This window comes from Dreissena polymorpha, chromosome 2 (assembly GCF_020536995.1).
Source record: "Dreissena polymorpha isolate Duluth1 chromosome 2, UMN_Dpol_1.0, whole genome shotgun sequence".
Taxonomy (NCBI): Eukaryota; Metazoa; Mollusca; class Bivalvia; order Myida; family Dreissenidae; genus Dreissena; species Dreissena polymorpha.
Window position 1 is genome coordinate 72,116,564 of NC_068356.1, and position 17,060 is coordinate 72,133,623.

At 37.6% G+C, this 17,060-nt stretch overlaps 1 protein-coding gene across 1 annotated transcript in view; it reads left to right on the plus strand.

Annotated features, from left to right (window-relative positions):
- LOC127867568 (E3 ubiquitin-protein ligase arkadia-A-like) overlaps positions 1-7,961 on the plus strand; it is a 30,764-nt gene extending 22,803 nt beyond the window's left edge. The window contains exons 13-14 of the mRNA XM_052408840.1: positions 372-463; positions 2,033-7,961. Of these exons, the coding sequence (XP_052264800.1) occupies positions 372-463; positions 2,033-2,171 (231 nt within the window). The 3' untranslated portion in view covers positions 2,172-7,961. The remainder of the gene's footprint in view (positions 1-371; positions 464-2,032) is intronic.
- Positions 7,962-17,060: the final 9,099 nt, after the last annotated feature.

Genomic DNA, 17,060 nt, shown 5'->3' on the forward strand with positions numbered 1-17,060 from the left:
ATTGGTTGCTATGGGTTGTCATTAAATCAGAACAGTGCCTGATTTGTGCATTGCAACACAATCCCTCTAGAGTTTTGTTGTGAAACAATGCCTCTAGTGGTGTAGCGGTTACACAATTCAACTATGGGGTGTTATGTGATACAATGCACCTAGGAATGTGTTGTGACATAAATACTTGATGGATTTGTTTTGATATCATGCCTAATGGCATTTGTTGTAAAACAATGCCTCAAGGGTAATTTGGTGAGATGATGCCCAAATTTATGAGCCTTTACTCAATGCCTCATGTTAGCATGATGCCGCAAGGTGGGATACTATGCCTCGAAGGATGTGTTGTGAAACGATGCCTCAATTATAGTTTGTGTTTTCAGGTGAAGCGACTAAACGAAGATGACAATGACAACAACCACATGGAGAAATGCACAATCTGTCTGTGTGAGTTTGAGGATGGGGAGGATGTCAGGTAAAGAATTGGTGGAATGTAGTCTGTAGGATTTAGTGGTTTGTAACCTCTAGGATTTAGTGGCATGTATCCTTTAGAATAATGACACTGACAACATTCACATGGAGAAATGCATTATCTGTTTTGTGTGAGTTTTTGGATGGGGAGGAAGCTTTTTATGCCCCCTTTCGAAGAAAAGGGGTATATAGTTTTCGCACTGTCCGTCAGTCTGTCTGTCTGTCAGTCCTTCACACTTTTCGTGTCCGCTTACTAATTCAAATAGTTTTCATTCGATCTTTACGAAACTTGGTCAGAAGTTGTATCTAAACAATATCAAGGTCAAGTTCGAATATGGGTCATGCCGGGTCAAAATCTAGGTCATGGGGTCGAAAAAACAAATCCAGGGGAAGTAATAAGCTTTAAATGGACATAATTATCTGACCTGCCAAATTATTAATTTTGTTAAATAAATCAAAGCGGCGCAGTAGGCAGCATTGTGTTTCTGACAAACACATCGTGGTAAAAGGTCAAGGTCATCCTTTAAGGTCTAAGGTCAAAAATACAAATCCAAGGGAAGTAATAAGCTTTAAAAGGAGATAATTATTCAATATTGAACATAGCAACTTGATATTTGGCATGCATGTGTATCTCATGGAGCTGCACATTTTGAGTGGTGAATCTACAGTCACAGTAGTGGCTTTTAATTATTTGCTACTAAAAAAAGAGATTTGTTAGAGACAATTATTTTCAAGGGAAGTAATTTACATAATTAGATTATATATTTCCTAACCAAGAATTTAAGAATTTAAGCACAGTTACTGTACAGATTTTTTATAATTATTATACATAACTCAAATGATTGATTTGTCAAAGTTTTTTTTAATGATATAATTATCATTTCTTTCCTGTACTTATTTGTGAATGGTAGGGTTCATTACATACCTGTGGACCTATGTCCATAGATACATGATGAACTCTGGCTATGATCTCTTTGATAAACCACAGGCCTTGGTTGTCAGTTGGATTGGACAAAATCCAAGGGAAGTACTAAGCTTTAAAGGGAGATGATTTCTATACCTGCCAAATGATAAATATAAATTTTATTTCAAAGCAGCGCAGTAGGGGGCATTGTGTTTCTGACAAACACATCTCTTGTTAGGTGTGGATTTGGTGAAATTAAATATTTAGGAATTAGTTATGTGTAGTCTATATGATTTAGTGGCATGTAGCCTGTAGGATGATGATAACTACAGCCATATGGAAAAGTATATCATCTGTTTGTTTGAGTTTTAGGACAGGGAAGATGTTGTCAGGTGAGGATTTGGTGGTGTGAAGGGTATATGACTTAGTGACATACATCTTTTATTTAAGATAATTTACAAAATAATGATAATGAAAATGATGGCAGCTAATTGTTTACAAACTCAATCATACATCCCAAATGGAAATCTGAAAGTCATTAGAAAAATAATACCCGGTAAGCACCTGACCCCATACACTGCTGCATAATGTGCTTCAATCAAAGTATTTATAACAAAATAGTCTTGAAAATGTATACATGTTATGTGTTTACCTTGATCATGTTTTCAGACGCCTACCGTGCATGCACCTGTTCCACATCGTGTGTGTTGACCAGTGGCTGGGAATGAACAAGAAGTGCCCCATTTGTCGCGTGGACATCGAAGTTGGAAGCAAGGAGCAGCCCCTGCCTGAGGGCGTGGCCTGTTGACCCCTCCCACCCTGCCCATAGCGCATCTGGCTATAACCAAGAGCCTTCCAGTGACTTGCATGGTCAGATATGTCTGTTACAAAGAGCCTGACAGTGACCTGTTTTGGTGGATGTGTCTGAAACCAAGTTCCTCCTGAGTGTTTCAATAAGCCTAAGGCTATTGATGCAATCTAGCTAAAATATACATGTGTCTTGTTCTGAGAAATCTGGGCATAATGCATGTGCGTAAAGTGTCGTCCCAGATTAGCCTGTGCAGTCCGCACAGGCTAATCAGGGACGACACTTTCTGCTTAAACTTGATTTTCGGTAAAAAGGGACTTCCTTCAAACTAAAAATACCATAAAAGCGGAAAGCGTCGTCCCTGATTAGCCTGTGTGGACTGCACAGGCTAATCTGGGACGACACTTTACGCACAAGCATTAAGCCCAGTTTTCTCAGAACAAGACACATATGTTTTAACTAAGTTCCTTTGAAGTGATATTTTTTACAGTAATGGCTTCCAATAATCAAGTGTCTGTCCGATATCTTTTATACAGTTACGCCTTTCTGTAATTAAGTTCCTTTAAAGTAATTTTTTGGTAGAGTTAAAACTTTCTGTATACAAGTTCCTTTGAAGCGATATTTGGTAAAGTTAAAACTTTCTGTAGCCAAGTTCCTTTGAAGCGATCTTTGGTAGAATAAAACTTTTCTGTAACCAAGTTCCTTTGAAGTGTTATTTGGTACAGATCAGACTTTCTGTAACTTTGTTCGTAGCGTTAACATTTGTTTACAAGTCTGCATCTAACAATGTTCTGTTTAGTGATCTCCAGTGTTTTTACTGAATGTGGCATTTTGTATTTTAATGAATTATGGTATAAAGCATTTTTTTCAAGAGAAGAACTAAACTAGCTCAGTGGTTGTTAAAGAAAAAATTGTCTGATGACTCCAGATATTTGTTAGTGTTCATGTTATTAAGTGTTAGTCATTATTTATATAACTGGAGTTAAGTAGTATTTACACATATTGTTCTGTATTGTTCATATATTTAAGAATGTATAGTTTCCCGAGAATTTCACTCCAATCATGTCTGTTTTATAGATATTTTTGCTGTTTTATACAGAATTAGTTAAAGTTTGTCTGTGGGCAATGCATGTAATGTAAAATCATGACACTTTAAAACCTAAAACCTAGTCTGTTTACACAATTTCTTGAAGAAAACAACACATATACAAAATATAAGTGTTTATTTAATTTTTTGAAATTCTGTAGAAAATGTGTTGTTCATCATGTCTATTGTAAATTGTGTATAAACCATTTTAAATACTGTTCTCACCACATTCATGTTCATGGTTAAATCTAGTTTTGCAATTTTATCTGTGAACTATGGGGAGACTGGTATATAGGACAATACGGATACACGTAGTTTAAGTGAGCTTGTACACATCTTGTTTTGATTTCAAGTAACAGTATTTCTTATAGTTTTCTTATAGTTTTTTTGTCATTTTCATATAAAGTTTTCCTTAAAAAGGTCCCGGATTTGGTAGTTTTCTATGTATGCTTTCATAGTCTGGGTTGTTTTCTTTCATAATTGTAGACTGTTCTTTAAGCTTTTTATAAACATTTTGCCTTGAGAGTCTTTTCGTGCTAGACAAGTGATCTTATATATAATTGTAGTCTTTAAATTGGTATATATCCCTGGACAGTTTGCTCTAGTGTTTCGGGACAGGCTTCTGACAAATTTTGGATAGTTTAGTTCATTAGTTTTATGTTTCTTACAATTTATGGATTTTTATGCTCCCCAAAAATTTATTTTGGGGGGAGCATATAGTCGCCGCTTCGTCTGTCCGTGTGTGCGTCTGTCTGTCTGTCCGTGCACAATTTTTGTCCGGGCTATTTCTCAGCAACTAATGACCGGAATTCAATGAAACTTTATGGGAAGCTTCACTACCAAAAGGAGATGTGCATATTATCAGCGGGTTCTGGTCGGATGATTTTTCACAGAGTTATGGCCCTTTGAAATTTTCTATAAAAAAATTAATGTCCCCCCAACTTCTGTGCCCTCAAGACATTTCCTTTTATCTGAATATATAGTGCAATATTGTGACAAAAAAAAACTTTGGGTAGCATCACCCGTCTCCGACAGATTCTTGTTTTCATTAGTTTTGAATGTTTTTTTTACATAATTGTGTAAAATGTCATTTAGGCTTGGAGAGTTGTTTGTGTCTTAGTGGTTTCCAAATGTGCTGTTCACACACATCTAGACGCTGTTTTTCAAGTTGGTTTGCTCACCATTCAGTATGAAGTAACAATTTGCATTATGTATACAATTCATAAAAGGTGGTTAAAGTATTTTTGTCCATTGGTTTGAATTAACTGGTTGAGTGGTTGCTTTTTATGTCCCCCACCACTATAATGGGGAACATATTGTTTTTGCCCTGTCTGTTGCTTTGTTTGTTTGTGCAAACTTTAACATTTGCCATAACTTTTGCAATATTGAAGATAGCAACTTCATATTTGACATGCATGCGTATCTCATGGAGCTGCACATTTTGAGTGGTGAAACGTCAAGGTCAAGGTCATCCTTAAATGTCAAAGATCAAATAAATGAGTCAAAATTGCTTATTTCATGTACACTTTTGCAATATTGAAGATAGCAACTTGATATTTGTCATGCATGTGTATTTCATAGAGCTGCACATTTTGAGTGGTGAAAGGTCAAGGTCATCCTTCAAGGTCAAAGGTTAAATATATGGGGACATAGTGTTTCACAAACACAGCTCGTGTTTTTTCTCAGAAATGTATAATCAGTTGTAATACGGCAAAATTGTATAATATTTGCTCCTGTTAACAATGTCATTGGATTGTAAATCTATGATATTACACTGAAATATAAGTGTAAACCAACGATGTTACACTGTAACAGGAATGTTAACTTATGATGATACCTGGTGAAATAAGTGTAAACCTATGAGGTAACACTGTAAAAGGGGTGTAAACCTATAAGGTAACGCTGTAAAATGGGTGTAAATCTATGAGTTAACACTGTAAAAGGGGTGTAAACCTTTGGTGTTACGCGGGATTAGCAGTGTTAGCCTGTGAGAATTCACTGTATAATGAGTGTAAACAAACAATTTTACACTGTAAAAGGATTGTAAACCTATGAGGTTACTCTGTTATTAGAGTGGAAACCTTTGCTCTAACACTGTAATAGTAGTGTAAACCTTTGCTCTTACACTGTTATGAGAGTATACGCTTTTACTCTAACACTGTTATAGTAGTGTAAACCTTTGCTCTTACACTGTTATGAGAGTGTAAACCTTTGCTCTTACACTGTAATAGTAGTGTTAACCTTTGCTCTTACAGTTATGAGAGTGAAACGCTTTCTCTTACACTGTAATAGAAGTGAAAACCTTTGCTCTTACGCTGTAATAGTGATGACTGAGTGCTAGGAATACGGGTATGCATTTTCCAACAATTCACTGCAAGTAAAGTAAAGAAGGTGTCTTACTGTAGAATATTGCTTGCTTATAGGATTCAACTTGTTCGATTTATATGTGACACTGTTAGGCCCAATACAAAGTAGAAGTCTATGCTTATTATCCTTAATTATATGCATTAGAATAAGACATTCCTTGGATTTGCATTTAATTGATTGTTTGAAATTATCACCAGACTGGTCCTGTTCCCCTTTGACCCTTTTATGATACAAGGTCTTTCCATAATAAAGGTCTGTGTGAACATGATACTGCATGGAGCTGTCTTACTGCAGTATTCTCTCGGTGTGTTTGTAGATAGTGATGGAATTCTGTGTTAGGTATCTATAACCTTTTGGGTGGCTGTACATGCAGCTGTGTGGATTAATGGTATCTTTACTAGCTTGTAGTGAGTGTTATAATCATGAAATATGTGTATTCATTTTTGTCTCAAAATGTAATTAAATCAGTGTAAATTTCATGAAATAAGACAGACGTGTTTAAGTTTTCAAGTTGCTTGGTAAATATTTTAAATAAGCTTAATAAAATTGGGTTATGTCATAGTCTTATCCTGTCACATGCCTTTAAATCAGTCATATAACAAGGTAACCTAATAACCCAAAAGATATTAGGCTAGTTGACCACGTGACCTAGAATATCCGTCAGTTGCTCTTCGCGCATGGGCATGCCTTTACTATTTTCTATTAATAAAATATACTTTTTTCTATTAAAAAAATTCCAAATACATGTAAAGTATTGTTTGTTTAAACATTATTATTTAAACAGCATAATTTCGTCTTTGTGTATTGAATTGATAACGATTAACTCGATTTCTGTGTTGTTTAATAAGATGGAAGCTAGCCTAAGCGCTTTGCATGACGTGACGTCACAATGATTATGTTCGCGCGTGGTTTTTCCCATATTAAATATTTTAAACACAAAATACTCGGAAACTAAATATTTTAGAAACATTTCAACAAATGTTGTAAATGTGACAGGATAAATAGATATATAATAGGTTCGGCTCACCGGATAAATTCCTCCTTGCCAGATAACCATTCTCCATCCACATCACCAACCTATTATTCTCTATTTATACGATTTAGTGTTTGTTGCTTTGCTAGATAAGAAGAAATAATATTTATTTTTATATAAATTACATTGTATCATGTTGTCTTTTATGTAATTTGTAATCCTGAAGCCAAAATTAGTCATCAAGATATGTTGAAAAAAGGGGGATAGCCCAACCTGGCTTTCTATAAAGGAGTTGATACATTGCTTTTAGTAATAACATGTGTTTAAATATGTGTGCAATTTTTCTTGTATTGATTTACATCTGGTAAAAAGTACACATCTATAATCACCTTGTAGTATTATTTTAATTAATGAACCAGTCGGTACATGCATGCTTTCTGTATATTTTTCTTAATTATGTATTAATAATAGCTAATTATTTTTGCACGTAATTGTATAAAGCATATTTTAACTTTTGTATTAATTAATTAAATATTTATATTAAACATAAAAATGTTGATGTTGGTGCAGAGCTTTTTTTGAAAGATTTTTTTTTGTTTTGCCATACACATTTACATTTTTCTGTATCTTTGCAAAATACCTGTAACTCTTATGTTTTGGAAATCCAAGAACATATTATATTGTATGTATCTTTTGGACTAAATATATAGCAGTACTTTTACAATTACAGAAATGTGAATGTTTAGTCATTTGCTACATCCTTTATTATTATTTGCTGTTAACATGACTGCATTTTTTTTAAATCATCATTTAGTCAAGGAAATGTTAATAAACTTTCCAGGTACTAGTATTTCAAATCACAAAAACTGTACTTTCTTTCCTATTTATGTATCTTCTCTTATTTAGACAAACGCAAATGTATCGTTTGCGTTAATTTAAAAAAAAATTAATACAAATTGTGTTTTTTTGTAGACATGTGGATTGCAATATTTTATTTACTGCATTTCTTTCATAGATATATTTCTCCTCATGAAAAATTCTACTTTAGATAGGGTATTACTCACATATTGGTATAAAATTGTTTACATATCATCTTATATTGATTTTTATTTGTGTACTATCTGGGCCAAAACTAAAATATATATCAAGTTATTTTTTTTATATATACCCTGCATGTGCAAAATTGTTGCTTTGTGTGTACATTTACTTTTGGCCCAAATGGTATGCCGTACATTTCAAACACTTTATGGAGGGTTCAGTTGATCATGGTTAACAGAGAGCTTCCGTTGTAGCTAGAAAATGTGTGCTTTTCATTTTGTATTTGTTTATATCTGGAATGTAGAGGATTTATCTTTAAGATTAACATATACCGGGGTAGTTGTGGTGGAATTAATATTTTATATTGTATTAGTTTTGATGTTTTGTGTTTGCATGTCATATTAATTTTATCACGGAGTTTTCCGAATTTTCAAGAGAGAATTGTATCTTTATTTATATATTATTGTTTTTGTTTCTGTTTTGTTTTACTTGATTTTTAATTGATGCATATATTACAACGTAATTTTAACAAAATTACCAACATTTGTTTCTAAACTTAAGTCTTTTGTTTACTGTGTATCAATCAGTGAGAAGTCTAATTGCTGGTTCTTTAATTGTTAAAAGTTCCTATAATCTAGCAACAAACTATACAGTTTACGACTAATTAATAATAATTAGCAATTTACATTGCCATAATAAGCTTAACTTCTCTTTCATATCTTTTATATCACGCTTTTTAACGACAAACAACTCTAATAAAAATGCTTGATCAAATGTAATAATAAATGTTCTTTAAATGCGTGATATTATACCACTTTGGTGACAATTTAGCTCAAATACCAACAAACGATTCAAAGAAAGGGTCACCAATCAAAACGCTAAAAATTCATCTTAAGATTAACGGTCATTTTTGTTCTCGCGGAAAAAAGGCATACCATCATATGATACAAATAGTGGCAGACTCGATTCACAAGAAGTGTGAGATTTAAAATTAATTAGTCAAAAAGACATTGCAACATGATTTACAAATAATTTACTTTGAATTTAAACCTGTAACTATTTAGACTGTAATAACCCATTGTTATTTCCTTTTGCTTTGTATTAACAACTTGATAGTTTGAAATAAGTATCATAGTTTTATATGCACGTAGTGATATTTTGTGTACGGTGAAATGTCATATTCGCTTTCTGGTATGTATTTATTTTATTTTCGCCATATAGATCAGGGTTTTTACTTAGCTATAGGGGGCACTCATGCCTCTGCTTTCCCGAGTATTGTGTCGGTAGAGGGTGTGTTTAACACAGTATTTTATAGAGACTGTATTTCAATAAACCTCTTCTGCATGAGATCCGACTTGTGTTGTGACTGCGTTCAAATTAAAATATAAACAAAATCTGAAAATATAAAATATAAATTACATAAAAAGAACAAAAAGGCCATGAGGGACCTAAAGCGCTGACCCGAGTAACCAATTATGGAAGACGAAGGACGTGATATAGGTTTTGACTTCAACTGATCCGGATCCGAACTTGGCCTTTATATATTCAAGATAAACATTCTGGCGAAGTTTTGTCAAGATTGAGTCATAAATGCGGCATTTAAAGTGATAACAAGGTTCTAAGATTTGTCTCGGCAAACTTTTTTCCGCATGTTACCCACACAAATCATAAACGAACCGTAATATACAAACAAAAATGGTTTTGCACTTTTACTTAGTTCAAACAACACTTCTATAAAATTTCGTTTAAACCCATTTATGCCTAGTGGACTGTCCCATCCTTCTAAATTAAATAAATTCATTTCCAAAATTAGGGATGTCTAGTATATTTATTTCTATATTTAAAATATTTCGTACAAAAATTCATATATTTAAAATATATTAAAGGCCTTTTTTCTAGACGCTAGGCATAAATGGGTTAATTAACATAAAACTGAAAGACATATTCGCTTTACAAAGAACACTCATAATTAGGTTATTATCTAAATCCTAAATGTGCATACGTTCAATGGTACAATAATCTACAAAGAATATCGCGACATCTTGCACCTTTACATGTCACAAACAACATATAAAGTTCCATGTTGATACTCAGAAAGCTGATGGAATAGTTTGTTACACAAAGTGCATATTAACCCATTTATGCCTAGTGGACTCTCCCATCCTTCTAAATTGGATTAATTTATTTCCAAACAAAGGAATGTTTAGTATATTTATTTCTATATTTAGAATATTTCTTACAGAAATTCCTTTAAGCAAACAGCGCAGACCCTGGTGAGACGCCACAAAAAAAAGTTCAAACGCACAGCACATAACTGTGCAAAGAATATCGCGACACGCGCGTCTAAATAGTATATATAACTCCCAAATTGAGGTACTAGTTTGCAACATCAAGTTCGAAATTGAGGTGTAACATACAACCATGAGCAACGCGAAATACTAACATTTGTAGCGTGACAGACCAACAATGGCAGAGCGACAGACAAACATTTGCAGCTTGACAGACTAATATTCGCTGTGAGACAGACCAACATTAGAAGTTGAAAGACAAGCATTTTGCAGCGTGACAGATCAACATTTACAGCGTGACAGACCAACATTTGCGGTTTGACAGACTTACATTTAGAGCGTGACAGACCAAAATTTGAAGCGTGACAGACCAAAATTTGCAGCGTGAAAGACCAACATTTGCAGTTAGACATACCAACATTTGCAGTACCTATTCAGTTTGACAGACTAACAAGTGCAGCGTGACAGACGAACATTTGCAGCGTGACAGTTCAACATTTTCTGTGGGACTAACCAACATTTGTAGTGTGATAGACAAGCATTTGAAACGTGACAGATCAACATTTGCATCATGGCGGACCAAGATTTTCAGCGTGACAGATCAACATTTGCAGCATAACAGATCAACATTTGAAGCGTGACAAACCAACATTTGCAGTTAGATATACCAACATTTACAGCGTGACAGACCAACATTTGCAGCGTTACAGACGAACCTTTTCAGTTTGACAGACTTACAATTGCAGCGTGACAGACCAACATTTGCAGCGTGACAAACCAACATTTGCAGTTTGACAGACTTACATTTAAAGCGTGGCAGACCAACATTTGCAGCGCGACAGAAAAACATATGCAGCAGGGCAGACCAACATTAGCAGTGTGACAAACCCACATGTGCAGCGTGACAGACCAACATTAGCAGCGTGACAGACCAACGTTTGCATCGTGACAAACCAACTTTTGCAGCGTGACAGACCAACATTTGCAGCGTGAAAGACAAACATTTGCAGCGTGAAAGCCCAACATTTGCAGCGTGACAGGCCAACATCTGCCGCGTGAAAGACCAACATTTCCAGTTTGACACGCTAACATGTGCAGCGTGGCAGACGAACATTTGCAACGTGACAGACAAAATATGCTGCGTGACAGACCAAAATTTCCAGTTTGACAGGCTAATATGTGCAGCGTGACAGAACAACATTTGCAGCGTGACAGACAAACATATGCTGCGTGACAGACCAACATTTGAAGCGTGACAGACAAGCATTCGCAGCGTGACAGACCAACATTTGCAGCGATACATATCAGCATTTGAAGCGTGGCAGACCAACATTAACTATGTTACAGACCAATATTTGCAATGTTACAGACCACCATTTCCAGTTTAACAGACCAACATTTGCAGCATGACAGCCCAACATTTGCAGAATGACAGACAAACCTTTTCAGGTTGACAGACTAACAATTGCAGCGTGAGAGACCAACGTTTTCATCATGCATTTTGACGGACTACCATTTGCAGCAAGAAATACCAACATTTGCGGCGTGACAGACCGACATTTGCAGCATGACAGACCAACATTAGCAGCGTGGCGGACCAACATTTGCAGTGTGACAGACCAACATTAGCAGTGTGACAGACAAGCATTTGCAGCGTGATAGCCCAATATTTGCAGCGTTAAAGACCAACATTTGCAATTAGATATACCAACATTTAGAGCGCGACAGACCAACATTGGCAGTGTGACAGACCAACATTTGCAACATGACGAATCCACATCTGCAGCGCGACAGACCAACATTAGCAACGTAACAAACCAACATTTGCAGCGGGACAGTCCAGCGTTTGAAGCGTGACAGAGCCCACATCTGCAGCGTTACAAACCAAAATTTGAAGCGTGACAGACTAACTTTTGCAGTATGACAAATCAACATTTGCAGTAAGACAAACCAACATATGCAGCGTGACAGACAAACATTTGAAGCGTGACAGACCAACATATGCAGCGTGACAGACCAACATATGCAGCGTGACAGACCAACATTTGAAGCATGGCATACAAATATATTTAGCGTGACAGACCAACATTTGCAGCGTGACAGACGAACATTTTAGTTTGACAGACTAACAATTGCAGCTTGACAGACCAACATTTGCACTGTGACAAACCACTATTTGCAGCGTGACAGAGCAACATTTGTAGGTTGGCTGAAAATCATGTGCAGCGCGACAGACCAACATTTGCAGCGTTACAGATCATCGACTGAAGCGTGACAGACCAACATGTGAAGCGTGCGAGACCAACATTTTCTGCGTAACAGACCGACATTTGCCGCATTACAGACCAACATTTGCAGCATGAAAGATCAACATTTTCAGCATGATGAGACAACATTAGCAGAGTGACTGACCAACATTAGCAGTGTGACAGATCAACATTAGCAGCATGACAGACCAACATTTACAGCATGATGGATCAACATTTTCAGTGTAACAGACCAACATTTCCAGCGTGACAGACATTCATTTGTAGCGTAACAGACCATCATTTGCAGCGAGACAAATCAACATTTGCAGCGTAAAAGACTTACATGTGCAGCGTGACAGACTAGCAAGTGCAGCATGACACACCAATATTTTCAGCGTGAAAGTCAAACATCTTATGCGTGACGGACCAACATTTGCATCAAGAAAGACCAACATTTGCAGCGTGATCACATCAACATTTAAATTGTGACAGACCAACATAAGCAGCGTGACAGACCAACATTAGCAGCGTGACAACGCACATTTGCAGCGTGACAGACCAACGTTTGCAGCGTGTTAGAGCAACATTAGCAGCGTGACAGACCAACATTTGCAGCGTGACAGACAAACATTTGCAACGTGACAGACCAACATTAGCAACGTGACAGACCAGCATTAACAGCGTGACAGACTAACATTAGCAGCGTGACAAACCCACATTTGCTGCGTGACAGACCAACATTTGCAGCGTGATAGATCAACATTTGCAGCGTGACAGACTTACATTTGCAACGTGACAGACTACATTAGCAGCGTGACAGACCAACATAAGCAGCGTGACAAACCCACATGTGCAGCGTGACAGACCAAAATTAGCAGCGTGACAGAACATCGTTTGCAGCGTGATAGACCAACATTAGCAGCGTGAGAGACCAACATTGGCAGCATGACAGACTCACATTTGCAGCTTGACAGACCAACATTTGAAGCGTGACAGTCTTCATTTACAGCTTGACAGACCAACCGACCGATCAGTCAACCGACCGACAGTTTGATGCCAGACTTCGTTTGCGGTGTATAAAATGAATAAAATACCTGTAAACATTAAAAAAAAAATACACAACTAAAACAGTTTTTTTATTGTATCTTACAAGTTTGCAAGTCGGTAGAAAACACTTTTTTAACCTAGGTGATATCGATTCCCAAAATCGACTCGGCTTTGACATGGAAGGACCTCGTAAACCTCATACTTACACAAGCATGCAAACAACGTAAGAAAAACCCGAGATGGAACATTACAGTAATTACAATCTGCCCGTGTACGGTACTCCAAAAGAATACGCAAGTTTTAAACGCTTTCAGTCCATTTCCCATGGTAAGTTTGTAAAAGAAAAGATCAATCGGTATTAACTAATACATACTTTGTATAACAAACAAATTCTAGGACTTCGATGTACATTATAGATGTGGATGCATGTTAAATAGTCTATATACACATACATCGGGTCATGAGTGTTACAATAAACAAGGAGTGAGAACGTCGAGGTATGCAACAACTTCACCGATATCCAGACAGTTTCTTGGTGATTTTGAGTCGCGTATTCGCTTAGAAGGGGCCTTTTCACAGATTTTGGTATGTATTTACGTTTGTCATTAAATGCTTTATATTGATAAATGTAAACATTGGATATAAAAAGCTCCAGTAAAAAAAAACAAGAAACAATTAAAGAACGAAAAAAGTAACCCTCAAATGGGCTCGAACCACTGATCCCTGGAGTAAAAGTTTATCGTTTAGACCACTCGGCCATCCGTGCTCATACCATGATAGATGCATTTTACACTTTATATAAGCAATGCTCGTAGTATCATAAAATATAACGACAAAAACAGATTCTTCAAATTATTCAATCGTTTCGCGTTGCAACGCTTTATAATTTTCAGGTGTTTAAATCTTCAAAAATGCATTTAATGGATAATTTAGAGCAACGTATATATTCAGTATCACTGTTTCCTCACAAATATCATAAGTACATGTACAATGAAAATTTGCGAATCTGAAACAACATTTTTTATTTTTTCAATTGACGAACATGTGAAAAGGCCCCTTTCAAGTAGGGCGTCGTCGTTTATATAGAACCAAACATTAAGTTGGAAGCATCATTTCCAGATCATATTGTTAGAAATAGGGCGTTCTTTTTTTCTGTGTTTATTGTTGCCTAGCGGTCAAGACGTAACTCGTCGTCAATCTAGGGCTTGGACTCACAACCAACCGATTTGACTCAGTCCACGTGGTTTAGTTCAATTATTAATACTAGTATCATATCCATCACATAAATTGTGTTAATTGATTATTAAACATCAATTGTTAACTATACTCTGAACAACAATTTGAATCTGATAACTACGGAATACCGTTAGGGCCATTGTGGTTAAAATCCAGGAGGCGACAATGCGATAGTGCGATAGTACGATGGCGACAATGCGATAGTACGATGGCGACAATGCGATAGTACGATGGCGACAATGCGATAGTTCGATGGCGACAATGCGACAACGCGATAGTACGATGACGATAATGCGACAATACGATGGCGACAGTACGATAGTACGATGGCGACAATGCGATAGTCATATCGTACTGTCGCCATCGTATCATCGCATTGTCGCTATCATACTATCGCGTTATCGTACTGTCGTCATCGTATTATCGCATTGTCGCCATCGTACTTTCGCACTGTCGCCATCGAATTGTCGCACTGTCGTCATCGTATTATCGCACTGTCGCAATCGTACTATCGCACTGTCGCCATCGTATTTTCGCACTGTCATCATCGTATTGTCGCAATGTCGTCATTGTATCATCGCACTATTGCATTGTCGCCATCGTAGTATCGCACTGTCGCCATCGTATTGTCGCACTGTCGCCATCGTACTATCGCATTGTTGCCATCGTACTATCGCGCTGTCGCATTGTCGCCATCGTACTATCGCATTGTCGCCATCGTACTATCGCACTATCGCATTGTCGCCCTCTGGATTTTTAATGTGTAACCACGATGGGCCTAACGGTATTCCGTAAAAAACTATGTATTTATATTTTAGTTGTATAGTTGCTGTTCATCTTACCAAATATTATATTAAAAGATATTTAAGTATTTTCACACTGTTTGAGCTAAATGGAAATAATATGTTCTGAAGGTGAAATTATATATAAAGAAATGCATTTATTTTCTAATACACGTGATAAAATTATGCTTCCATACCAATCTCTTCAGAAGTACGTTTTTTACGCAAAGATAGCATAAACCCGCTATATTCTAATATTGATCACCATACTTTTTAAACGGCTCTTTACTCCGTGAGGAAAATGTTTATGGCTATATTTTACATATATTAAGATAGATGGACATTAATGTTTCTTTCGACTAAATCTCAGTCACAAATACAGACCGATCACCGTCCGATCAGCGGTCGACGTATTTTTACGCTCATCGGGCTTGAGCCCGGTCGATGATCGCACGGACATCGGATCATTTTGTAGCATCGGGTGGCGTCCGTATTGATTTTAAGTCTGACTTAAAATTTTACCCGAAGGGCCCGTAAAACATGTAAACGATCAAAAGTTTTTTTGGCGGTGGTAGTTGAAACAAAGAAGATAAGGCCCAGTCTCACTATGATGCCGGTGGAGCGCCGGTGCGTGATCCGGGATCTACCGGGAAAAACCGGGGACGACCGGAATGAACCGGGGACGACCGGGAACAACCGGGGCTCCACCGGGAAAGTATTAAAATGTTAAATACCACCGGGATGAACCTATAGTCACCGGGAAGGACCGGCAACGACCGGCGCGGCACCGGCAACAACCGGGACGGCACCGGGAACAACTGGGACGGTACCGTAGCTCAATCGGGGCCCATACAGACCGCGGCAGAGCTACGGCAACGCCCCGGTTGTCGCCGGTGTTGCCCCGGTGAATGCCGGCAGAGTCCCGGTATAGCTACGGTACATCGGTAAACCGGCGCTCTGCCGGGACGCCACCGGCATTTACCGGGGCTCCGCCTGGGCATAACCGGCGACGACCGGGGTTAAACCGGGGCGTTTCCGTAGCTTTGCCAGGGGTCTGATGCCGGTATAGCCCCGGTGAGTGCCGGTGGAGTTACGGTTTACCGGGGCTCTGCCGGGACGCTGCCGGCTTTCACCGGGGCATCACCGGCGACAACCGGGACTCTGCCGGGGCTTCACAGGGATAAACCGTAGCTAGTCCGGGGTTGACCGGGACTCTGACGGGTTGTTGACCGGCTTCAACCGGGGCGGCACCGGGTAATAGTGTGACCGCGTTAAAAAAAAACTTCTACGAATCATCCCGGTTCGCGCCAGTCGACCGGCGTTAGCAAACCGGGAAGGACCGGGGCTCTACCGGCAATAGTGAGACTTGGGCTATAAAAGTTTTGGTCGCAGGATAATAGTTCTATGTGCGACGTACACATATTGAAGTACTTTATCAACAAAACGCAGAAAGTTATAATATGCAGCGCTAAAATTTTAATATAATTATGAAAAGCGAACGCCTGATAGCTTGTTCGTTGGTTCCATGTATTCAATTACAAACATTACGCAGCGGGCAATATCAGAAGATCGTGGCACATGCATGTACAGCACACATGTATAAAGCTTTCAACAGGTGATTAAACATACAACTAAATACAAGTTGCACCTTCACTTGTTAAAGTTCATTTTAAACATCATGCACAAAATAAGTTTGAGCGTAATGACAACATTTCAAATCTGACAATGTGACAAAGGTAAGACATTGAACGGAAAAGTCAAAAGATATCCCAAAATTTCACAGGTGCGAACCGCAAAGCATTGTGGGACCACATGTCAAGGC